Source organism: Anser anser, assembly GCF_964211835.1.
Source record: "Anser anser genome assembly, chromosome: 8".
Taxonomy (NCBI): domain Eukaryota; kingdom Metazoa; phylum Chordata; class Aves; order Anseriformes; family Anatidae; genus Anser; species Anser anser.
The window spans coordinates 26451649-26477556 of NC_139728.1; the positions used below are offsets into that span (position 1 = coordinate 26451649).

The 25908-nt window shown below is 36.2% G+C and overlaps 2 protein-coding genes across 3 annotated transcripts in view; one reads left to right on the plus strand and one right to left on the minus strand.

The window, feature by feature from the left end:
* Positions 1 to 20655, plus strand: part of LOC310903209 (nardilysin-like) — a 33111-nt gene extending 12456 nt beyond the window's left edge. The window contains exons 10-27 of the mRNA XM_083845964.1: positions 277 to 346; positions 1140 to 1217; positions 1854 to 1941; positions 4025 to 4057; positions 4643 to 4747; positions 4892 to 5015; positions 5456 to 5542; positions 6217 to 6336; positions 8312 to 8363; positions 9502 to 9652; positions 11451 to 11578; positions 14655 to 14793; positions 15268 to 15315; positions 15812 to 15864; positions 17274 to 17357; positions 18355 to 18445; positions 19237 to 19326; positions 19971 to 20655. Coding sequence (XP_083702090.1) covers positions 277 to 346; positions 1140 to 1217; positions 1854 to 1941; positions 4025 to 4057; positions 4643 to 4747; positions 4892 to 5015; positions 5456 to 5542; positions 6217 to 6336; positions 8312 to 8363; positions 9502 to 9652; positions 11451 to 11578; positions 14655 to 14793; positions 15268 to 15315; positions 15812 to 15864; positions 17274 to 17357; positions 18355 to 18445; positions 19237 to 19326; positions 19971 to 20168 — 1739 coding nt within the window. The 3' untranslated portion in view covers positions 20169 to 20655. The remainder of the gene's footprint in view (positions 1 to 276; positions 347 to 1139; positions 1218 to 1853; positions 1942 to 4024; positions 4058 to 4642; positions 4748 to 4891; positions 5016 to 5455; positions 5543 to 6216; positions 6337 to 8311; positions 8364 to 9501; positions 9653 to 11450; positions 11579 to 14654; positions 14794 to 15267; positions 15316 to 15811; positions 15865 to 17273; positions 17358 to 18354; positions 18446 to 19236; positions 19327 to 19970) is intronic.
* Positions 20656 to 22323: 1668 nt separating this feature from the next.
* The window catches only part of LRP8 (LDL receptor related protein 8), a 173059-nt gene continuing 169474 nt past the window's right edge, over positions 22324 to 25908 (minus strand). For both annotated transcript variants that reach the window (XM_083847000.1, XM_083846999.1), the window contains one exon: positions 22324 to 25875. In XM_083847000.1, coding sequence (XP_083703126.1) covers positions 25837 to 25875 — 39 coding nt within the window. In that variant the 3' untranslated portion in view covers positions 22324 to 25836. The remainder of the gene's footprint in view (positions 25876 to 25908) is intronic.

The following is a 25908-nucleotide window of genomic DNA, read 5'->3' on the forward strand; positions in this document are numbered from 1 at the left end:
TTTATTTGCAGAAAGTCAGGATTACTGTGACTATTAGTCTATCCTATTAAGCCATGGGATAGCATATAAGCCATACGTATTGATGACAGTTTAACAGAGCGGTGGATGGCAGCTTAATGAATTAGTGTGTATATTTTATATATTTCCACATACACAAGTGCATATGCATTTTTTTCTTCATCAAACAAATTATCTTGCTAACAGATGGTTCTTGGGATTAAAAGTATTGGAAATAATAACACATTTCTATTTTTGATGAATAAATGTATTTTACAGTTGTCCTGGTCAGTAACATCCATCTGTTGAATATTATTTGGGCACTGTCCCCACAAGAGAGAAATTACAGGTAAAATGATGTTTAGACTGTCATTACATTAATTATGTAATTATCGTTAATTTACATTATATATTGATTTCATGCTGTTTATAAAACAGTTTGTGTTGGGAATCCAGTAAATGATCAAGAACTCATCTCATGGTAATACCACAAAACAGAATAATTTCAGGTAATATATTTCATGCTTCTGGTGCTTTGAGAATAGCATCTAAAATAGTGTTCAGTAAGGTAAAATAAGGTAAAAGGTTTTTGTTGTTGTTGGTTGGTTGGTTTTGTTTTGGAACCAAGGATTATGTGGATTTTAGTCACCTTTAATAAAGATACTAGTAAAGATGCTACTTTTCTGAAGTATATTGGAGACAATTCCATTTATTATTACTTCATTTTATTATTACTTCCACTGAGAAGCACTAGGAACTAAATAAAGGGCTTGGTGTATGGCACAATTTGACACCTGCAGCGTATGTGTTTGAATCACGTCCAGTGGCCATTAAAACCGGAGTTAGGGGTCTGGGTTCCCTCCTTAGCAGGGTGATCCAAAGGACTTTTACCCAAACTAACACAGAGCTAACCAACAGGAGCTACAAAGCAGAACTGTATGTCTGAAATCTTAGTTATGTACCCAAACTGTGACAGCAAGTGAGATCTTTCCTACAGCTCCAAATCTAGAGTCTGGAAACTATTAGTGATGACTGGCACTAGAAGTTCTCTATCAAAGAAAAGTGAAATGTTCATTCTTTTCAAATTTTCAAAGAGTTTTTTTTCTTTTTGCATTGTAACTGTTACCTAATCATTTTTCTAGGGTAAAGCCACTGCGCTATATCTCCTGGCTGGTAGGACATAAAGGCAAAGACAGCATTCTTTCTTTTCTTAGGAAAAAGTATGTATTTTGTATTTTTAAAGTGTGCAGTGGGGAAAACAATATGATTTGCCAAATTTTAAGCAATGTCCATAGTTTCTTTTAATTTTTACCATTACTATGTGATTTAAGTGATGCAAAACACTCAATTAAGGTACCATATGTGTTTTTACTTCTAAAAACAACAATTATAACAGGAAGATTTTCTGACTTTGTTAACATATTCATGAGTATATGCTGCTCTTGTTCTAAATTAAAAATATATATTTAATATTATGATATGTTGAATGTAGTCTGGAAGGATGCCCGCATTGCAGATTTTTAATTTGAAAGTATTTGACATGGTAGAGAGAAACATCTCTTTGGCTTAATCAGTTAGGATTAAATTTTAAAGCAGATTTCACTGAACCAAGATAAACTTTAACAATGAGGTGATACTTCAGGGAAGTTTTTAACTGGAGTAATTAAGACTGGATTTAACTATTCAATAAGCTTTGGGCTGTCGCCTTGTCTGGAGGAAATGCTGAGACAGGATTTGAGCAGAACTCCACTTATTCTATCTTTAAGATTTCTGTTACTTTGACCAGTGAAGGTTATGAGCATTTCTATGAGGTAAATTTCATTGTAATTTCAATATCTTGCCATTTTGCCATGCAGATTTCCAAAGAAGCTACTTGTTTGTCTACCTTCAGGTTGCACGTGTTGTATTCCAATATATGAAAATGTTGCAGAAAGTGGGCCCAGATAAAAGGTAACTCTTGAATCCAGTGCATCATCATAATTGCAGTAGAAAAAAAAAAAAATGACTGAAGATTCTAACCTTGTATATGGCTATCCATTCCACTTAGATGCGTATTATTTAAGTACTAAGGAACACCCTTGTCCCCATGTCCTCTGTCACCTACAGCTCTTTCATCTTCCATGTTCTGCTAGAGACTAGCTTCTACTGTGACCAAACTTAAAACTGATAACTCAGCTTGGTCATCCAACAGGGAACAGAATAGCTTTAAAACTTTAAAGAAAGAGGTGTTGCTAATGTAACTCATTTAGTTAAAAAATGAAAAGGAGCATCTTGGGCAAGTAGCTTGAAACACAACAGAGGATTGTAGAGCTACCTCCAGTGGCTTTGGATAGTCTGAGGACAGTAATCTTTTCAGCTAGCTTAGCTGCATTTTCGAAAATTCCTTTAGTTGGAAATCCAAACTACTAACTGAAAATTTCATTTTCAAAGGGTTTGGTAAAGGTTCCCCTAAATGTTGTAATCTGAGAGTGATCTCAAATGTTTCCAGTCAGGCAGTAGGTATAACTTTGAATTGGAATCACAAGTTTTAAGTTCTTGTTTCCATTATGTTTTCTGTTTAACTATTTAACTGTTACTTCTCTGAAAAAATGGAGGAAGCTAGTAATCTATAGGACAATTAGATCTGTCTGAAAAATCTTCAGTGTTTTGAGCTTTCAGACTGAAAGGAGTTATCTGCATATTTCTAGTATACTGCATTTTTCCCTTGTGTTACCTTAAGAAAGTATTCAATAGAGATATGGTACTTTTTGACTCAAATACTCATTTTTTTGCCTAGAATTGTCCTCTTATTTGTCTCTAAAGAAATGTAACAGTATAATGAATAAAAATTTTTCACTTACATAATCTGGAAAGAGATTCAGAAGATAAATGACAATGAATTTTTTTTCCAGGATCAGGTACTTAGCTCTTTTTCAGCTCTTATGTATAAGAATATCAACTCTGAGACACATTTTTTTTTAATTCTGTAACTTTAGACTTTCACTGTGTGCTCTCTTACAGTAAATGGAATTAGAATTTTCCATTTAAAGACATGTTGGAAGAAAGATTACTTCTTAAACAGAAAAGCATCACATTTAAGATAGAAAAATGATAGCCTTTATGACTTTTAAAGCTTTTCTATTAAAAGATGCCTCATAATGCATCTTGAATAGTCTCTGATACTTTCCAAAAGGAATCTTACTCTTGTGGGGTTTTGTTCCTCCCCATTTCATTTCTAATTTTAAGCTTTTAAGATTCTTGTGTCCGTTCCATTCTTGTGTCAGTGCATGTTTCTTTCCACAAGTAGAAGTCATCTCCTCTGTAAAGCTTTCTATAAATTTATTGTGTTTCTTTACTGAGACACACACTCTTTACCATGTGTCTGTGTGGTTCCTTGCTCAGAGTACTAATGCTGATTATTTTATATGTTCCTGCAATATGGATTATTAAAGTTTGAAATGGAAATCTTTTGCAAAATTGACACTTCAAATTTTTACTGACTTTTTGCTGAACCAATGATTAATTTCTAGAAGTATTTTAACACATGGAACACCTTTCTAGCGTGCAGTTAATGTGCTTATTTTAGGTTGAATTAGGTGATTTATTTCAATTTTCATGCTGAAAATCAGAGCTGATCAGGCTCATAAAGGTTCTAAGTTTCTCTCAGAATTAAGATTTCAGTTGGACCTGAAAATTACAACAACATTTTTTCTTCTTCAGATACTGTTATTTATCAACCATAGGATTCATGGGTGCAGCTTGAATCCAACCTCTTTTTATAGTAGTTGTAGTGTGTGCATGTGTGTTGTCTTTGACTAGTGTGGTTGGTCAGCAAGTAAGGCTTACTTGAGCTGTCTTTCCCCACTCAGCATTATTGTTTATGCTCTCCTTAACCTCTTCATAGCTGTTCTATTTATTGAAATTCATGTGTAGGGCTCTGAAATATGAGCAAATACCAACTTTCTTGGCATCATAAAAAATCTGCCTGTGAAGCCTTGTTGGACAACTCGACTTTCTGTAATGGTCCCAAGCACAGATGTTGCTGTGACATGCTGCTTTGAGGGGAAAGCACATTTTTAAAGTAAGCGTGTTTCAGTAGTGGGAATAAATTCTGGCTTGGGATCTTGGCAGTTCTGGTACAAGTGTTTGTGCTTTTAAAAGTCATGCAAAAAGATTCTGAAAGCTCTTGGATTTATATGTGCACCAGGAGAAGGAGAATCATGAGGAAGTGTTCATAACACATTTGGAAGGTATGAAAAAACAAAATGTATTTTTTGTGGCACCCATGTGCTTTCTTCTTCAGAGATCTACTAGAAGTTTGGTCATGGGAAGGTGGGGAAGATATAGTGGGGGAGACGTGCCCTCCCAAGGCACATAGTAGCATATCCTTTTTATCTTCCTATGGACATATCTATAATCAAGTAATCTTTTTATTTCTATTATTGTTATGAAAGCATCAGATAGAAACTTGTTTTGAATATGATCCTAACTACATGGGCAGAAAATGATCCTGTCTTACAAATTTTTCTTTGATTTGTTGCAAGGGTGGCTGCTTAATGTAATGGGCAATCAAAGTTAGAAAAGCTCTATATAGCACCAAAAAATGTAAAATAAATTGATGTTTGAGTTGTTAATGACATGAAACAAAAATTTATTCATTTTCCAGGTTGGTCCAATTAATTATGTTGAGAATATTTGTGAAAACATGCATCTTTTCTGTAAGCAGGACTTTCTGACAGGAAATCAACTCCTATTTGACTACAAACCTGAAGTGAGTGGACCCACAGCTTTGAATATATATATTTGAGATAGAAAGATTTAGTATATTGAGAGTATTGAGTGAAATTGAAGGATCTTTACTAAGTATTTTTTTGTGTGTGTATTTGAAGTTTAAGTTTCTTCATCATTGATATAGGTAATTGCCGAAGCCCTTGACCTGTTCTGCCCTCAGAGAGCCAATCTTTGTCTGTTGTCTACCAACAATGAGGGAAAGTGCCCTCTAAAGGAGAGATGGTTGGAGATGCAGTACAGTGTAGAAGGTACAAGCCTTTGAAGAATTTAGATTTTTTTTTTTTCCAAATGGAAATTAAAGCTATTAGAAAGGTAAAAGAGTAATGCCTAATAACACACATCTAGATATGTGAGAAAGAAATTTGACTAGTCAGCCTTTATGATCTCTAAATGAGTTTTAATTGCTAACCTGACTCTATGAATGTTGTAAAGGGGCTGGGTGTTTTTGTGGATGTTCAGTAGCAATTTCCTTCTAAATTTTTTTGTGGTAAATTAGCCTACCTAACCTTAGGGGCCAGGGATCTTCTATATGGGAGAACAGAATTTTCTGCTTAAGTAAATAAGTAAAGAGATGAAAACACAAGCAGTGCATATAGCAGATTTTTTTGGTAACTGAGAATGGTAATGCATATGATTTTCGAAGTTTGTTTGAAAACAAATTTTAAAAGTGGCTTCATGTGCTTCACAGACATTGAGCAATACTGGGCTGCTGTGTGGGCCTTTGACTTTGAGTTAAATCCGGACTTGCGCCATCCAGAAGAAAATGAATATCTAGGTAAGAAACCTGTACCTGATTGAATTCTGTCATTGTTTTATTCCCTAGCTTGTTCTGCATGATAGTAAGTAATATCTGAAAAATGGTCTGTGTGGTTTCAGTATTTCTATGGCTATAGGAAGATGTTTATTTGTGTTAAATTTTGGTCAAGGTTTTTACAAATTTCAGTTTTTGAATCAAATTCTATCTGTCATTGTTTCTTTACTGTATTTTTAAGGCAGTGTAGGCCTTTTATTATTTAAAGAGGTATTTTTTTTCCTTTTCTATTATTCTATCTGAAATTGCTTCTTTACTGTATTTTTAAGGCAAAGTGAAATAAAACAGTCTTAATGCATTCATAATAATCTGTAATTGGTTAGAGAAAATCTGAGGTTGCTTTATTGGTTTTGGCCAGCCACACTGTTTTAGAAAGATAGCACAATCAGAAAGAATACTAGCATTATTTTGAATAAACGTCTCTTTGCACTTTGCTTGAAGATTGGTATATTGGTCAAATTATTGCTGTGGGGCCTAATTAACTATTTCTGTGTCCAAAGAGTTGTATACAACTTAATTTAATATAAGGACATAAATTAATAAGGACATAGACGAGAGGGGAAAAGGCTGTTTTGAAAATAGCATACTTGGATCATGGATCTGAAGTTAACAAGCTGTGTGTTGTGTTTCTGTGTTAGCCACTGACTTCTCCCTAAAGGCACCTGATTTCCCCGGGGTAGATTATCCAGTGAAAGTTCTGAATACACCACAGGGATGCATGTGGTACAGGAAGGACAATAAATTCAGGAAACCTGAAGGTAAGTAACGTATTAACAAATTTGCAAAACAAAGTGTTCTCCAGGTTCCTATAAACATTGTACAGTCTTTTGATTATTATTATTATTTATTTATTTTTTTGCCTTTGTTAAATAGATTGTTAAGCAGATGGCTTGTTATATGGAATACCTTTTTCTAAGACAAGTTTGGAGAGAGATGTTAATACAGAACTACAGTGGTTTCATTTGTATAGCCAGTGATATCTCAGCCTTTACTGCTTTTGCCCTCTGGGCCCCTAGCCCAAATACCCACTCATCTTCCAGCACCTGCATCTGTGGATTGCTAGCCTATCTGGTCTTTGACTCAACTTTGAGGGAGGTTGTACAGACCTGTGCTGGTAACTACATAAGCTCCTATGCTGAGGTTAGGAAAGGTGTGCACATTTTGTCCTCTCTGGTTACATAAAACTCTGCATATTGGATTTAGGAAGAAGAAAAGAGCTTAAATGCTTGCCCAATCACTTTGTATCCTGCAGTGGAATAGGAAAGGTCAAGCAATAACTTATGTTCTAAAGGAAGACTTCAGTACAATAGAATTGGTTTATTTAATAGTAAAGAAAAGGTCATGTCTTTTGTTCTTTTACTCTCACATAAATTGATTTTGTAAAGTTGAAGTTGGTTTATTACCATTTTTTTTTCTTATGACTTCGTTATTCCAGTATTGGAGAAAAGGTCATCTTCTTAGTGGGTACCTGCTATTCCATGGTCCATTAAAACCGCATTATTTCTGTTGAAGCTAAAGTGTTGTTTTTTGGTTTTGTTTTTCTTTTTCACGTTTTTTTTTTCATGTTTTCATCTAACTTCACCTTTCCCCAGCTAACCCAATTCCAACTGGGTACTTTGTCATGCAGTCTAGTGTATCAGAGGTGTCTGTTTATGATCAGAGCTTTGTTGCTCAGTTGTGTTATTTGGGTTATAGAAACCTGAATGTCTCAACTTATGCTAGCCTGATGTGCTACTTAGATTAACACAGTGTTTGTTTTTTTTTTTCCACTGTACAAGAGCTTGAAGAAATTCCCACTTTATTATCTTTCCTTATGGGAGTGAATTGCAGGATCTGTCTTAAAGTCAAGTGTCAGTAGAACGTTGTGACTAAGTACTGGCATTCTTGTTGATTCTTTGAACTCTGACTCAACATGAAGCTGCTTTAAAAACTGAAAGCCCCTCTAATAAATCAATTTCCCCCCTCCCCCCCTTTTTTTTTAAAGGGAAAAAAAAAAGTACTGCTTTCTAATACAGATCTAACTTAAAAAAAAAAAAAAAAAAAGTCCGCCTCTCAGGAGTTAAAGCATCTGGAAGGAAGGAACCAATCTGGGGACTGCAAGTCTGGTAGTAATTTAAAAAAACACACCAAAAAAGTTCCCAAGAAACTCCACCCCAGAACCTTGCAACCCTTCCTTCTCCCTAGACATTTATATTTTCTCTGTATACTCAAAATATATTCTCTGGAGTCACTGAAACAATAAAAAAATAAAACTATATTACCACTATTAGTGCAGTGATATTCTATATCTGATATACTTAAGTTCTTACTGAGAATCTTTTTGATGTATCTTTTTTATATACTGTATATACTGAGTATTTTTTGTTGTTGTTTCAGAGGCCTTTTTATTGCTTTTGTCATAGAAGGGTAACTCTCTATGTCAAATATCTGTGCCTCTGTGGTATTAGTGCCTATAAAGAAAATCAGAGCAGATAAAGTCTTGAGCAATTTAAAAACTGAATAAGTACAATCTGTTTTCTCCATATGAGTGTCTTTTTTGGTTCTTAATGCAAAGTGACTACAACTCCAAGTTCTCTTTAAATTTAAAAGTAGCTCAAAGTATGTAAGTTGGTGAAAAAAATGGAACTGTCTAGAAGAAAGCTATTCAGAAGTATTTGCATTCTTGAATTGAAGCTGACATTGTTTCTGCAGTTGTTCCCTTCTTTCTCTCTCTTTTTTTTTTTCCCCTCTCAGCTTATGTACATTTCCACCTAATTTCTCCAGAGGTACAACGGTCTGCAGAGAGGTAAGAATATCTCTCTGTCATCTGCCCAGCAGACTCAGGCAGAAAATTAAATCTTTGATAAAGTAGTAGCAATTGAAATGTTTGATACAGATTAAAGATCCCATTCCTCTCATTTAATTTGCTCTGTTGCTCAGTAGTTATATTTTGAAGAGGTAGGGAAAGGAATGTTTTTGCAGGAAAATGGAATGCATATTAGATGTTAGTGCAGCTGACTCAGAATGAAAATAGCTTATAGCCCTTACGGTTATAAGAATTATATCAGAGTAATCTGCTAGAACAGAAAGTTCATCAGAGACTGCTGGAATGGGCCATCAACTGTGGGCAGCACATTCAACAAACTGAGAGATCTCTAGTGTGTAGCTGTGAAAGAAACTGATGCAGAACAGCACTAAAGTGTGTAAATGACTGAGTTCTGCTTGTAACTCTATAAATACATCGTATCCCCCTTTGTGCAGCATGCCTGCTAACCTTTGATCAAGACTGCCTGCTGTAACAAGATGGATAGTAGTTCTGTTGTAAGATCACTACAGAGCTTCAGGAAAGGGAGAATCATTTATTTCAAATATCTTCAGAAGCCTTTATTTCACCAGGCCTCAACAGTGTAGGTTTTGAAATTTTAACAGAAATGCTTGATTTTAATATGGTGGGCATTTCACAATGCTTAACCATCATAAAAGATTCCTTAAAGTGATAAAATGTGTTTATACCTATTTTGACTCCATCACAGACACTTCCATTTCAGATATAGCTGTGAATCTTCCAAATGCTGTCTTTGCAGCTACCTCTAACACATTTTTTTAGCCTTGTTAGTATATAGCAAACAAATTTTACTGAGTGTTAATATAGTCCTTAAAAATTAATTCTTTGTTCAAGGTAGTTGTTATCCTTGTACATCCTAGAGAGTGCTACAAGTTATCATACACTGTGATTTTAATAACGTTTTTTTCCTCTTCCTCTGATACACAACATTTCTGAGTCTTATGCCAGAAAACCTAGAAGACATCTTTGTGTGTAATACCTAACTAGGTGCTTCAAGCTCTTACCCTTGAACAACAACTTGTTCTTCGAACTATTGGATTGAATGTTTCTTTCTTTTCTATGTTGATTCCCACTCTAACTTCCTTTTTCATTCATGTAGTGTAGTCCTTCTAGATATTTGTGTAAGTATTCTGCCTCTGAATCTGTCAGAACCAGCATGTGGAGCTGATATTGCTAAACTGGAGTACAAACTGGTGGCTGGAGAGCATGGTTTGATCATTAGAGTGAAAGGATTCAGTCATAAGCTACCTGTAAGTCCTAACGTCATCCTTAATAGAGCTCAACAAATCATATGTTGAGCATTATTTTCTGTTAGTCAGAAGCCTGAAATGCTTACTTTTTCATTAATTAATAGTTCTACCTAGTTTTAAAGTCTACTGAGGGATAAAGGTTTTGCACGTAGTAAAGAACCATGTGCATTTTTCTCCTCAAAAGCTGTAAGATTAGTGAGGTAAAGACTTATGGTTTAGGTTGGATACCTTATGACGTGAATTGTAAAAAGAATGAGTGTGGAGTAAAGAAGATTAAATACAAAACAATTGGGTTTTAACTAAGTCAAGGTTTTTTGCATGCAGTAAGAAAGAAAATCAAATGCAAGCTTAAAAATGCTGAGATCCGATGTGAAATGTATAATGCAACTCTTCTCAGTACAAATCTGATTTTAACTTATGCTTATTATATGAAAGCCTCCCATGACTTCCTCTAACACAAGTGGTCTAAGAACTCGGAGCATGGCAAGTGCCAAACAGCAGATATGTGTGTGGGGCATAATGTTTGATGGTGGAAGGGGTAGGCAGCTGGGGAGGAATAATTAGTCACAACAGCAAGCTGGGACAAATAATTTCAATACAGCTGTTAAAAAGTGCTTTCCTAATAGCTATTCAGTTCTGTATTTTTCAGTAGATGGTAACCGCTAGAGGCACAATCGTGTTGACTAGCCTCCCCTGTCTATAAGAAGTGTCATTGGCACAGATGGATCTCCACCAACTGGTACTATGAAGGGAGCAGTTGCAAATATGTTCACTGATCAACTGCTTCTAGTTACATCAGTAAAATAAAGATGTGTCTGTAATATGGATAAGGTTTTGATAGTGTGGGAACCTAACTCTGGCTGTGAAATTCTCATGCCCCTGAATGATCTCAGCTAGAGACCAAGAACCATGTGTTGTCTGTGGACTAATGGACCTGTATAGAACTTTGGTTACTAACTGCAGTTTTACTCTCAGTTTCCAAATTATCAGATTTGGTTTTCAGATGCTTTTCAGTCATCTCAGGGTTGGCTGCTTGAGAGAAAAGTCAAACTGTGTGAGAGTGACTACTGCAACTAATTATTCAGATACAAGGAGTTTTTTAGGAGCTTTGGGAACAAAATTTAGATCTTAGTATAGGAAGAGAAAAACCTAATGTAAGAGATTCTTGTCTTTACATGCACTGGGTATAGTTTACTGGCATCTCTGAAGTCCTGGATACATTTTGACGATGAGACAGGGTTGAAAGGAACTAAAGGAGCAGAATGAATTTTCATCCCTCTGTAATGTTTTATTGGAAGACTAGAGGTGAACAAGATATTTGTATACTCTGCAGGATGTTATAAGAGAAGATTTCACTGTCTATATTTCACATCAGTATGACTAGGTCGTTTCTCTCTTTATGGCTCCCCATTTTCAAGTAGAGAAATTCCATTTTAATTTCTTGGCTATTTTAAGTTAAATTTATTAATGTGTTTTATAATAAGAGATAGCTATCCAGTTGTAAGTACTCTTGCTAAAAAGATTTGTATGGTTTTAGCAGAATTGTTGCCTGACTGATGTGCAGTGACTGTGATGTGTCCTGGTAATGGATTATTTATTTTTAAATAATTGATACATTTATTTAAGATTTTGCTTTTTGAAAATACATATAATTAATTTGTTGCCTGGAGAAAGTATAGGAGGTTTAAATACTGTATTTTTGAATGCTCTGTTATGTCTCGCATTTTATTGATTTGAAAAGAACCAAGTTGTCTTTCTCATAGTGTGAATGGCTCAGGAAATAATATTTTCTTTACAGTTACTGCTTCAGCTCATCATTGACCATTTGTCTGACTTTAGTTTTACTCCAGCAGTCTTTGAGATGATTAAAGAGGAACTAAAAAAGACTTACTTCATTATGCTCATCAAATCGGAGGTGTTAGCCAAGTGAGTGTCTGCGGGAAAGGCTTAATTTTAGGGTAGTGGTAGGGAAAAAAAAGGCAATCATCTTTGTTCTTCCTATGTTGTCATAGTAGCGTAATATAGTTGCTTGAAGAGTTGCCTGTCTTTTTATCAGAAATTACCATGCAGTTCTTTGCAAACTCTTGCTGAATATAGTGAATGCCAGCACAATAATTATAATGTGAGCACAGTTTTCAAACTGCCAAATATTTTTGCTTTATACTAAGTACCAAGACTAATGATCAGGTGCCAAAAGCTGACATGAATTCACATATTAAAATAGTTATCCTGTATATTTTTTTTCTTATTTGCTTGCATTTTTTCTGTCAACAGCACCTGTGTGTATGTACTCTGAGGTTAAAATTCCTCATTAGATTACCAAATCTTCTGAATGAGTGTCAGCTGGGGTCATTCCACTCCCAGAGTTTCAGCCCAGCTGCCTTTTGCTTCTTTCTAATTGCCATTGGTGTCACTCACATTTCATGCTCTATCTTTATCAGTACTTCTTTCATTCTCTCCAGAAGGAAACTTTATTTTTACTTTGCTTATCAGTTAGACAGCCTCTGTTTGTTTCTATAAAAGAAAAAAATGTTAAAGAAGAGGAGATACTTGAGGTCTGCTGCCCCACAGGTAGGGATAAGTAGACAAAACTGATACTACATAAGATTTGTGTCAGCCAGCAAAATTTCTGCTTGATTTGGAAAGGATAGTTTACTGGAGTCAGAGCTTTTATGTAGCTGAAAAGCAGAAAAGGTACCTAGAATTTTCTTCCATAGATCAATAGAAACCACATTGCATAATCTGTAGAGAAAAGACAGTAGCTAGCACTGTATGAATATAATCTGACATCTTGTTTGATATTCTGTGAAAATCTGATGACGTAAATATTCTGCTAGCACTGTGTGCTGCTTTTTCTCAAAGGAGAAAATATTAATCAAAATGAGATAGGGCTGTAGTTTCCTGATCTGCAGGAGGGGTTAGAGGTTGCTCCTCTTTGGCCTTGTTCTTGTTATGAAGGTGGAGAGTGTTCAGATACTAAATTGAAGCTAAAGGATGTTGTAGCCTTCGTATCACTAATAGCTGTTGACACTTTTGTAAAATTAGTTTGTCATTTGCGAATTATGTTGTCTTTGTAGGAGTTTGGCTTGAATTGACTAACTGAAATTCAAAGACTTCTGTATACCTGTAGATTAAAAGGCTCTGCTCCAGTATTTAGGATTAAACTGAGCCTTTTGTAGGCTGCTGTATAGGTAGCACAAACAGTGCATAGGTCCCTGAGGAAAGAGGGAGATAACTGCATCAAATAATTGTATAAACCATTATTGAGTTAGCCAGTTTACTGAAAATTCCACTGTGTATTAAAAAATAAACTTCAGCAAAATGGCAATCTAATGGTAAATATCATTTCTAAAAATTCAGTATAGTGGAAGATATATTATGGTTGTCTTATGTTGGATCATTTTTGCTAATGCAGTTTCTCAGCAAAATGTTATTTTTCTAAATCGTTGGCTTTTTGACTTCAAACATTTCTGTAGTGACACTGACTGATTTTCCTATTGATTTGGTTTGTATTGCAATGAGGCTTACCAAGACACTGTAACTCAGGAAGGCAAACACTTTTTAGGGTGCTTTCTATAACTCCTTCCTTATTACTAACCATTTTGCCAGCCCTATTTTTCACCAGTGTCTTGGCAGATCTAGGTGGTCTGAGAGTGCCAATATAATCTAGGACACTTGTTGTTTTACTCCTGTATTGACTAAACACGACATGTAATAGTTCTATTTCTCACCTATGTTTCTGTGTTGCAGTTAATGTTAAAAGCTGTTCAGTCTTTGCACAGCTAGTATTCCACTGTATTTCGAGTGGAATTTCAAATGTGTAGCTGTTGATTTTCTTGCTAAATTTGTGGTGTAATACAGCCAAATGACAAGATTGACTTCAGCAGTGCAGCTTAATGTCTGTCAATCATAATTCATGTGGAAGTTTTGTCTACAGGCCGTAAGTCTTAGTTTTCAAAAACCTGATCATGCCAAGGTTTAGCCACAGATCCACTTGTACAAGGCTGCCTCTGCTTCTCACTAGACGTATAAGCTTACTGTTTTAACAATGAAGAAGCAGATTTGAGGAAACTTTTGTTGAAGTATTATTGGAAGTAGAGGTTCTGGTAATTTCTGAGTTATTCTTGTGGCGTGTTGCATGAAAGTTAAGCTGAAGATTAAGGGCATAGTTATCGCAGAGTTAAGCTGTGTTTTGTGCTGGTGGGTACACTTTATACCTACCATGTAGTCACCTGTCTCCTTGTGGTCTTCTGTTCTATTTTTCGCTGCCTTTCCCTCAACCGGAGCTGGAGTTTCTTTCTAAGTATTTCATCAGAGCATACAAGAGAGGTTCCTCCTCTAGATTGCTTGTATCTGTTCTCCTTTCTACTCAAATTGTATTACACTGTCTACATCTTCCCTGGGTTCTCATTTTGCTGCCACATTATTATTGAGGAAAGGCTACAAATGCCAAAGCAAGAAATTATATTGGAGAAGTGTATTTTTATTTTATTTTTTTGTTGTTTTTTCTTTCCCCTGAAAAGTAGAAGAGAGCAGAACTTCAAGAGCCTTGAAGATTCACAGATCGTTGTCAAGGGTGCTGGAACAAGAACTTCCTGAATTTTGCCATGTATATTAAGACTAATAATTCTCCTCTCTGAAGTTAAACTAATTGTACATTTTCTTTCCTAGGAAGCAAAATGTTTTCTGCGTTATGTTGTTGTGTGACTATCTAATTCCTGCACAGTTCCCCTTCAATTACACTTTCCTGGAGGGAAAGAGTGACCTAGGGTGGGAAGAAAACTGAAAGCACAATTGAAATTGATTTAAGACATTCAAGTATATAACTTCATTCTAGAAAGCTTATGGGTTTTCTTCTGCTCATTTAAATAGGAAGGAGTTTTAAGGGGAGGGTAATGATGTGAATTGACCACCGCAGTATTTGGATTGTGAAGCCTGGCTCATTGTTTTTGGCTATGATGTGAGCAGGTGTTTGACACTTTGCTCTTTGTGCTCCCTTCAGAAAGCTCCAGTTCACTCCCCTGGCCCACCCCTGCCCTGTGCAGTTCTGGGTGGTGGATCTGCCAAATACACACCTGCTCTGCAAGGTGAAAACTTTCAACAAAGGGGATGCCAACTCTGAAGTGACAGTGTATTACCAGGTAGGGCATTAGAGTTTTGCATGTAGCTGTTTGTATTATTTGTAGTAATTTGCTGTGTGGGCACAATTCAAAGAGCAATCAATGCAGAACCAGTCTGCGTGATTGCTGTGCAGGGAAAGAGAACTGAATGATAGTGATTTTGTAAGCACAGTTCCTCTGCACAAGACCTGTGAAAGTCCTTGATGAAATTACAGCCTATATTATTTCATGACTGATTATTTTCAATGTATGTATTTTGCTTTTTCATATCCCATCCAATCCAGTCTTGCTAGTGTCGCCTTTCTTACCTTTCTTGGCAATTGAAGTCCCACCACCACCCTTTAATGTAGTCTTCCTACCCATGTAGCGGATAACAACTGAAACTACTTACTTTTTACAATAGAAAAACAGAAATTGTTGGCTTGTTGCTTTGTATGATAACTTACTGAGCATTTAATGCCGAAGTCAATCTGGGCTGGATTTGTTTGTTTTTAGGCTGGGGCGAGGAGTTTAAGAGAATGTGTTCTTACAGACTTGCTTGTGGTAAGTTTTGATGTTTTCTAACAAATCGTGAGGGCTTATTGGTTTGTGTACTGGCTGCATTTACATACGATGCAATGCTCAGTACATGGATAAGTAATGGTTAACATTACGATAAGGCGCTAACTCCTGTGACGTGTATGATTGTTGTAGCCTACTAGCACTTCTATGGTGTAAGTACTTGGGACTGTTCTGGTATGGTACTTCAAACAATGCACCATTTCACTTAAGAATTAATAAATATATTTGTTATAAAGTGACAGTGCTTGTGAAGGTTAATTTCCCATCTTACCCTGTTGCGGGGACATAGATTTAACTGTGTTAATTTATTCCTAACTCTGTGAGGATAGGAGAAGTTGGGGGGAGGTGTAGTGGGTTTAGTCCATTCTTTGTTGATTTGATCATGCCTGTCCACAGGGTCTGAAACAGTGTGGGTGTGGTAAAACGTTTAATGTTGTGAACAGGAGAACGTTTTGAATAAATTCAAGGTGTGTTTCAGATGCACATGGAGGAACCTTGTTTCAGTTTCCTGCGAACCAAAGAAACACTTGGGTAAGCTCACTGTCAGAAGGTATAGTTCCCATTCAGCTGTTTTCTTCCTGAACAATCAGTCCCATTACCTTGTTGCTATGGGAAACTGTAGCTAATTCCTGGAATAGTGTAGTTGAAAGTCCAGGGTAATATACTACAAGCAAATACAGCATTATCAATAGATGTTTCTGTCACAGCTTCTTAGTTAATTTTTCTAGGTCTACAGATGGGCCCATGTCCTCTCTTTAATTGCACGTAACTGCATAAACGCTTGGGGTGCATTGCAATCTGTGTGTATCTGTAATATTTAGACTCTGGATCTATGCCAGTGTTCATGTTGTGAATACCCTGCCTTCTCTACTGTAATTGTTTTGGTGCTCTATATATTGAAATTACACAAAGAAGCCTCCTGTAAACTGATAATAACTGAACAAAAAAACCAAAATGTTCTGCATCTAGCAATTGTCCACATATAAGCTGTGATGCTTAAGATGTTGGTGTTCACTTGTAGCTATGTCCTGGGCTGATGGTGGTAGCTAAGCCAAAAGAATGGGAAATGCTAGGTGCTGTCAAAAAGATTTTGTGCTTTTTCTCAGGCTGTAAACCCTGTAAAGTTCACAAGCAAGGTTAGCTTCCGTGGAGAGGTTAATCTTTTCATTATTCTTAGTGTCTAAATCAGAAGGTTGATTTGAAGGCATTTAAAAAAAAAAAGAAAAGGCCTGTTTCTTGATAAACAAAAGTCAACTGAAGAAGCATCAACTCTTTGCTGGAAGAATATTTCAGATCGTTTTTTATTCATTGATGCTGGGAGACAGGTCAATGGCTGTGGTGGTGAGAGGGGTATTCTTGGTGCAGACATGAATATCCTTTGTGGAGTCAGTAGAAAATATGCTATTCCTAAAAAAGGATTTTTAATTATGGTGTTCCTGGGAGTTTAAAGAGCTACTTGCTATTCAATTAGTCCATACATTACATCCCGTCAGAAATTTCATCTATGAGCACTGGCAGCTTAGCCCCACTCATGTTGTCCATTTTAACCAGCAAGAAACATGACGGGGCTTCAGTGATGGCATTTGTTAATTAAAGATGCCTAAAAAATAGTTTCATTTGGATTGATAACAGCCCAACTTGGACCATTTGTGATCTTGCATCTTATTTGCAGGAATTCTTAGAATGTAATTATCTAAGCCTGTTTATAAAACGTTAAGCAGAGCTGTAGGAGATTGACTGAACTTAGAAAAGGTTATGCCTCTTAGTATTTGAATATGTATTTAAGTTAGTCCTTTAGGAATATTTGGTATTAGCATCCTTATGGGAAATGTTAAGTCTAAGCACTGGTAATATTCTTACTTTGTTGTTAAAATTATGAATATTGAGTGATTTTTGCTTCTGTAATTAAGTCTCCCCTCCCCACATCTCTTTCATTTAAGCTACCATGTGTACCCGGCCTATAGAAATAATTCTGGGATTATTGGGTTTTCCATTAGTGTAACAACACAAGCAACCAAGCACAAGTAAGTCTTCCTGATTTTACAGTGGTTGGATTTCTGGCGTATGCATCTTCGGGTTTTGAGAGCTTTGAGATTCAGATCTGCTCGTATCTGAATAAGACATTTTTTACAAGAACTCTCACAATGAAATTATTCAACTAAGATTTAAGACTTCTTGTTCTTACAGTGCTTATATTTACGGTACAGTGATACAGGCATGTTTAGCTGTCAGTTTTGGAAGTGGAAATAATGTTACATGGTTACAATCTCTGCTGCGCTTACTCATTGTAATGTTGATATCACAGACTGTTAGTGTCTTTTTCATTCCTTTTTGGTAAAAAGATATTTTTTTCTCATTGCATTGTTTGTTTTTGCTCTGTTAAGATTCTCTTATTCATGGTAAACAGGCCTGTGTGAGAAACAAAACCACCTAAAACATCTGTTTTGAAATTATTAACTTACTGATTTTTTTAAAAAAAACTTGTTTGTTAAGCGCTGTTAGTTTTAGTGCCTGAACAACTGTGTATGCATCTTTTTGGGTGATGATACTTCTGTTTTGATTTGAAGACTGCTACTATTTCATAAGTGAGTTTTGCAGTTTCACACAATTGTCTTAAGGAAAGAGTGGAAGTTAAACATCCCAGCTCTCAGAGAGAGTACCTCCTACTCAGCTCACAGTGGCATGATCACCAATAGTGTGCAGTCAAAGTGGCTGTGCTGAATAATGCATTTTAAGCAAGGGATATTAGATGTTTCCTGGAGAGGGATGTTCCAGAAAGAACCACAGCAAATGAGAGGGACAGAAAGCCAGGCACAGGTGTAGAAGTGGTACTGTGGCCTTACTAGCAGCCTACAGATGAAGGTTTGTGGTCAGAAGTTGCCTGAGAGAGGTAAACTGTGAAGGTTTTCTCTCTCCTGACTGAAAGAACACAGAAACACTCAGTTTTGGTATGGAAGAGATTTGAATCTGAAAGTTAACAGCATTGTCTGTAACTTTGTTCCTTCCTTTGTCTTCCTTCAGTTCTGAATTTGTTGACAAGAAAATAGAAGAATTTCTGTTGTACTTTGAAGAAAAAATGAAACTTTTAACTGAAGATGCGTTTCATGCTCAGGTAATCAGAAAGAAGCAGTCTAGTAAACCTCCACAGGCTCTTTGTTCTTGATTTATTGACAAACAAACCAGGCAGCCCTCTTGGAAAGGAAGAAAGAAAAAGTGATACTGTTCCCTAGTTTTGTTTTGTGACTTTGGGGGACTGAACTCCAGTTCTTTTTCAGGGCTCTTGGCTTTATGTATGAGTATTAATAGAAGTGTATTTTTACAAGCCCATTCTCTAATCAATACTAAAGAATATGAAGATACTTTTCTAGGTGAAGAAATGGATAGACATTGGAAGGAAATTGTAAGTCAGCAGTATCTTTTTGACAGGCTCACCTGTGAGGTAAGGATTTTAATTTAACTCCATCATATTGTTATGTATTAGTAGCCTTTTCGATTTTTGAATAGGAAGTGTAATATTGTTTCAACAAATGGCTGAAGCAAACCAAAATGATGGCCAGCATGGTATAAAGAATTTACATCTAAATCTGGTCTGTTCAGGGCTTCTTAGGTTTTTGAAGTGCGTTTCCAGGTGAATAGTAGTAATAATTCAGATTTATTTCACAGAATTTGTAGCAATCCAGGTTAATTCTTCTTAAGCACTGGCTAGTAGTTCTATCAGAGAATGCTGTTAACAGACCTTACCGTTTAGTTATGAGGCTTGTACTTGGTGCTGGAGTACAGAAGCTTGTAAAGCATAAGGCTTATAAAGATATTTGCAGTGATCCTTAATGTTAGTGATCCCATTTGCTTTTAAAACAATGTCTTAAAAAACCAGTATCTTATATATTCTTTTGTGGGTTTTAGATTGAAGCATTAAAATCACTTACCAAAGAAGATCTCATTGAATGGTTCCAAGTTCTCAGGGGAAAAGATAGAAGAACACTCAGTATACATGTAAGTACACCTGTAATCAGTGCTATATTGGACACTTTTCCTTTATTATTTCTTTTTAGGAAAGATGCAATTTGACTGTCTTAACTAAATTTCAAGACCTTTTCTTTTCTTCTTTATGATGCTCTGACTACCCATTTTTAAAGTGCTCTGCTGTGAAAACAGTTATGAAGTTTTAGAATTCTGAAATATAACAGTTAAATGCTGGAATTAACAATGTCATCTGCAGAGGACATCAGTCTCTGAAATCCCACTGCTACTTAAATCCTTAACTGAAGAACTCTGAAAGTTGCAGGAAAGTTGTGAAATTCTGTACCAGCGTTTATCCCTGTAGTTTTGTGCAGTGGGATTGATCTCATCAACTTGAACTATTTTAACATTAGACATGTAGTTAAGCTTCTTTTGTCATGAGTGGACAGAGGCTACTTCTCCCATGTTAGGACAGGGAGGTTGAAACACTACCTGAAAGCATTGTTTGGTGATGATGGAGGCAGCCTAGACTACAGATTCAGAATTTTAAATTTGACTGATTTGTACTCCAGTTTTGCTAAACTGGTTTATAAAGTATGGTCTAAGCTTAGTTTGGATTTTTTAGCATCCATTTCTTGTTGCCTTTCTGGTAACTGTCTGGTCTCTGAATTTTTCAGGTTGTTGGATATGGTGAGCAAGAACAGGACTCAGAATTTGCAGCTGTCTCAGATGTACAGGGACCACTGCTTGGTGAGCACCCTCAATTAACATTCTTACCCCCATCTTCCTACATGAAAAATACTGCTTTCATCAGGCACATCAAAGATTTCACATCAACCCTTAACCTTCTTCCTTATCATAAGATCTTACAATAAATTTTAGCTCTTTTTCTGTGCCCTAAAGTGTTAAGTAATTTTTAATTTGGGATCATTGCAGATCATTTATGTTACATAAGGGAATATATAGTGTCAGTGAATCTGGGTAAGTTTATTCTTCTATGTTATAGAGATTAAAAAATAGAGGAAAGAAAGGTATGCAGTTGTCTGTTATGGCTCCCCATGGAATCAAAGCTGAGGTCCATGAACTGCTTTGTTCATATGGACAATGTTTCTGATAAGCTTCAGTTATTCTATTTTCTAACCAAATTTCCATATATTCCTTAGAAAAATAAGGTAACCAAAAAGGAAAGAAAAGCAAATAGGAGAAGTTATTTCTCTGATCATCAGGACTGTCTTACTGGATCTGACTAAACTCCATCTACCCTTTCTCACCTCTGATAGTAGCTAGTAATGGATGCTTAGGAAAGCTTTCAAGAACACAGTGTATAGGGTATCCTTGCTTGCTGTGTGCCCAGCTTTCAGCTTCTGATTTTGGATTCTTCATGATCCAGAAGGTGCAGCTGAAATGTTGTTTAGCACAGCCACAGACAGCCCTACTCACAAGGGGTAGTGTTGCAGAGGGTGCCACTTGTTTCTGCATTCTGTGAGGAGTATTTTCTTTCATGTATTTTGAACTTGCTATCTGATTAAATGTTACTGCATGCCTTCAAGTTCTGGTATTGTGAGAAATGGGGAATAATTAATGGTGCAGAGAAAGCGTTAGGGAATAACGATTGTATATCTGGGGATTGTATATCCTTTCAGTTTTGTTTTTTTCCAAGTTGAGGCTTTGAAAAATGCACAAGCTCTTTTGATTATCCTTGTTGACCTTCTCAGTATCTTCTCTGGCTACATTAGGCCTTTTTTGAGATGGGAAGCTCAAGGTTGCATGCAAAATTAAAAATACATGTTCATCATGAATTTCCTCTACAGCAACAGCTTCTGTTAACCTCACCTGCTCTTTGCAGGCTTCCAGCCTTTGATGTGTTTGAAAAAGAAGTTTTTATTATAAATGTCTTCTCTACTTTTATTACCACTGAAGCCTTTAGGGTCAAATCATGGGGCCGAGCTTTTAAATGTGATGCCTATCAGACATTGTGAATAATAATTGTATGCAAATTGCCAATCATTTGTCAGATTTTCATTATTACAGGAAGTCTAAAATTTGACTTCAAATTCCTGTCATAAAAAGTCATACATAAACATTACTTTCCAAGTACAGTTTATCTTCTAAGCATTATTGCAGTGTTCTCTTTGGTTAGATCTTATTTATTTCTGTGCCTTAGTAGCAAACTGTATCGATTCTGTGATTTTTTTTTTTTCTGGAACATTCAGTCATAAGATTTTCCATTATGCCTTATTTGTAATGTCCTAAATTAAACGAATGTATGTGCTTTCAGCTGTGTCCCAGTGGGGGGTTAAATATAATATGAAAAATAAATTGCTACAGTTGGAACTAATTAATTATTTGATTGGCAGATAAAAACCCTAAATAGGATTTACTCAGTGAGTTGGCTCAGAAGTTTCCTGGTAAGTGACCCGTTTCATGGTGAGGTTTGATCCTTGCATGGCGAACTCTTTTAATACCATCTTTATTAAACTGCATATTGCAGCACTTCCCTTGTTGGTGCTTCTGGTGTGTGTGGTTTGGAATGGGGTGGGAAATCCCTTTTCCTTGCAAAGCAGAATTGGCATTACACCCTAACTAGCCATCAGTGTGCTTGTTACATATCTCCCCACCTCCCTCACCCCCCCCCCCCCCGCCTTGTATTTCTTCTCGTAGATGTTGCTGCAAAGACGACTTTTTTGTTTTGTTTTTGTTATCAGGTCCTATTGTTCAGGCAGAAAAAAAAAGACTCCTCAAATGTACTAGACTTGCTAGCTGAGAAAACCACAGGAAACGATCATCTGCAAGTTGTAGAAACACACAGCTTCAAAGCGGAAGCCCTGGCTACTGTCATCAGGATAATCCACAACAAATGTCAAGCAGCTGGCACTTTGGGACGCCGTGGATACCTTCATCAACCAGTGTGCTGTTTCCAGAGCATCCACTGTCACTGCACATGCCTATGAAGTGCTCCTGTTGTAGCTGCTTGAATGGAAGGTACCGGGACTGGCAAAGTAAGTGTGAGCATGTGATTTGTTAATTAGTGTTTTGAGCTGGCCAGCATGTTATCCCTCCAATGTTGAGACAACTGAAATTAGCACTAGGTATGCTGTACTCTATAACTGCCTGTACTGAACAGTGAAAAAAACCTGCACTAGTCCATGGCTCTAGCTCCCTTCTTGAAGGACAGGCTGTGACATTTAAAAGTGTTTCACAAAGTGGAAGGCTTCCTTTGATGGCATGCAAACTCAGTGTAAGGAATGATGGGGACGTACTCCAGCAGAAGGCCGAAAGCTAATCAGGCTGCACACATAATGTGAACACTAAAGAGATTTACATCTCTAAGTGCAGTGATACAGCCTCTTAAGGAAAGTACTCGGCACAGAATTAGTATGAATTATATTATAGTTACTATGTGTAGAGAGTGAAACAAAATATTGCTAATACAGTATAGGATCACAAGACCTTGGAGGAAAAAAGAAGACTTCCTGTTAAAATTTAATGTTCTTCTCAACTGGGTAAGGACCAATGTAGCACTGCAAGGTTTACCGACTTATTTTAATTACATCATTGATATAATTGTTTAGCTCAAGGAAATAACAAATGAGATGCTATTTTTCATGTGATTTGAAGGTAGCCAAAATCTAAGTGGCAGAGGTAGATAATTCAGAAGAAAACAGTCTGTTCATTTAATTTTATCCATGAACTGCTTTCAGTGTTCTTCTTGTGATGCTGTAGCTACTAAAGATGCGAGTGAAACTGAAAAGAACAGCTAAGTTATACAACATGGCTCCCAAGTCCTGCTTCCAGGTTGGGCAATTAAGAATTAAGGAAAATGCAGACCAAACTATAATACAGTACCAGGTCTAAGAGACAGCAGTTTAAGTGCTATAATGGAATTAGTTCAGTAGGCCCAGATAAAAAAAAAATTTAATCTTTCTATAGAAACAGTGCACTGTTTTACAAATGTATTCATTTGGTTTTCAGTAATCCTTATTTATGTAAGTACAGCAAATGTTACACAGAGCAGATCCCTCCCCCGCCCCTCCCTGGTCCTTTTGTCCATAGCAAAACTGAAACACAAAAGGCACGAAGCAAGAACTTACTCTAACAGAACTTGACAAGACAGAGATCAGAAGTGATTACAATGTTAAATATCATCCTAACAATCTGAACCGTTATTTAAAATAATTAATTTCTTAAAAAACAAATTTGGTGTTTGACTTTTCAGTAGTTATAAATCTGTAAAGGTTGAAATCAACACTGCACACTGAGTTCATTTACAATGGTTTGAAAAAAAAAAAAACACAAACCTGCAGCCTTTTATAGAGGTTTGTGTGTATGTGTTCTTAAAAAAGTATCAAAACTGTAGAACTTTCAAATATATTTACATATGTCTGTTAGTTACAGTGTTATCACATACAGCCTTTTCTCTTTTTTCGTCATGCACACAGTGCATGAATTTGCAGAAACAGAGCTTCATACCTTAAAACAGTAACTGGATTTCTCAGTCATTTTCGTTACTGCCTTTAAATATAAAATTTGAATAGAAGGATGCTTGATCGTTTATACATTGTCTACACAGGCCATGAAGTGAGCATTTTGAGTGCATGTATCGTAATGCATATACTAGGTCTTTAGACACCTTGTTCCATTTTTTAGTCAAGAAGCATAGTCGAGCTCAGATTATACTATGATTTTTTTTCCTGAGCGTGAACCCACCTTTTGAAGTAGATGAACAGCACTTGCTGACAAAAGAGCTGCAGTGGTTTTGATAGAAAGCATTTCGAACCTGAATGCAAAGCCTTACTAGGGTCTTCCATCTCAGTGTGCAGACTTTAAATGTTCTAGGGGAACTGAGAAAATAGCAATTGTGTAGGGAGGGGAAGTGTGTATGGCAAGAGAGATGCTGCTCTGTATTTCTCCTTAAAGCGGTATCCTGGAATCACAAGCAAGCACAAATTACATTCTTCAACAGGAGGAGACCAAAAAAAAGAAATAACCGCACCAATAAATGGGTAAATACAAGTATCCTGACCCCTTACTGCTGCAGAAATAGGCAGGATTATGTAAACTATTTTGATCTTCATTGTGTTTTGTTCATTGTAATTATCTTGGGAGAAACAGTGCATATTTTAGCTTCCTTTGTCTTGGGAGATGATGGTAACACAGCATTGTACTACTGAGGCCTGGCAGGAGAGAGAAACAAAGTTGGGAACAGTAGCGAATGAAAGGCAGTTATTAACGTAGCAGAATGCTCACGACTTTTTCTTCCTGTGATGATTTCTTTTTATTTTTTCAGATACCTTTGAATTACAGGAATCAGCTACTGACAAAGTTGTGAATTTTTGACCTCCTTGCATAGTGCTCTGTGTTACATCAGATCTGCCATGGTGCAGGCTGCTTGTAAGCATTCACGTTCTACATATGGTGAGTCAAGACACTACCCCACAGCCTCTTCTAAATTTGGACTCTTAATCAGTAAGAGTAGGAGGCAAGAAATTAACTGTTATTGTGTTTTGTTCCTGATGAGCCAGATAAGAGAGCTCATTTTAGGTATCTGAAAGTATATGGCTAATCTTTGATTCTACTAATTCTAAGCTAATTTGAATGGTGCAAGATGATCAGGGGGGAAAAGCATTTAGATTTACATTTAAAAAACAAATAAAAAATATGCTAAACCAAATTTGTACTGAACCGTAAAAAGCAACAATACAAAATGAAAAAACTGGGCTCTGTAGGAATTCCTCCTGACTGAAATGCTGTAAGCAACAGCTCTTAAGTTAAAAGCACTGCAGATGAACCTGGCTAGACTGGAAAATATAAAAGCAACCCTTGCAAGCCAGCTTGGAAAACAGGAGCTCTGTTATGGGAGTGCTTCATTTATCAGCTGTCTTACAGTACAGCTGTTTCTTACTTAGTCTTTAGATTTCAAAGCAAACTTCCAACATCCTGTAAAAATTCAATTATCCCTAATTTTCATAAACATAGTAGTTTTAAAATATATGTATATATTTATATATATGTATATATTTATATGCCTATATCTATCTACACTAGATAGATATACACAGATAATCTATGCACAGCAAGCCAAACATACAAAAAAATAAATACTCTCACCCCTCTACTATATTTACAGATCAGATCTTATAGTCCAGGTTTTGTTAATAAATATTTCTAAACTGCCTGTACAGAATTTGTTTTACTTATGTTGATGGATAGCCACAAAGCATATTCAATATATTTACAAAATATCTATAAATATAGTCTTAAAATAAAGCAATAGCTACTGAACCTTCAGCCTGGCTGGTTATGTACATTGAGTTAGTAGCTCAGCAGTTGCTTATTGACTATCACAAATGGGTAGTGCAACAAGTTAAAATGTGTATAAAAGATTATACATACAAAACTCTCACATCCTTTGGATGTTTGCTGTTCATTATAACTTTGTGGTTACCCTTCTGCAACATAAATAACGATTAAAAAGAAGAAGCAGGTTTTGTGATCCAAAGCAAATTTGTTCAGTGCGTTCTGTTTGGAGCAGCAACTGTATCCTCATGGCAACCCGTCATCTTCTAGGCTTAATGCTACACGCTGTGAAGGAAGAAAAACACACTTAAGGAGGAA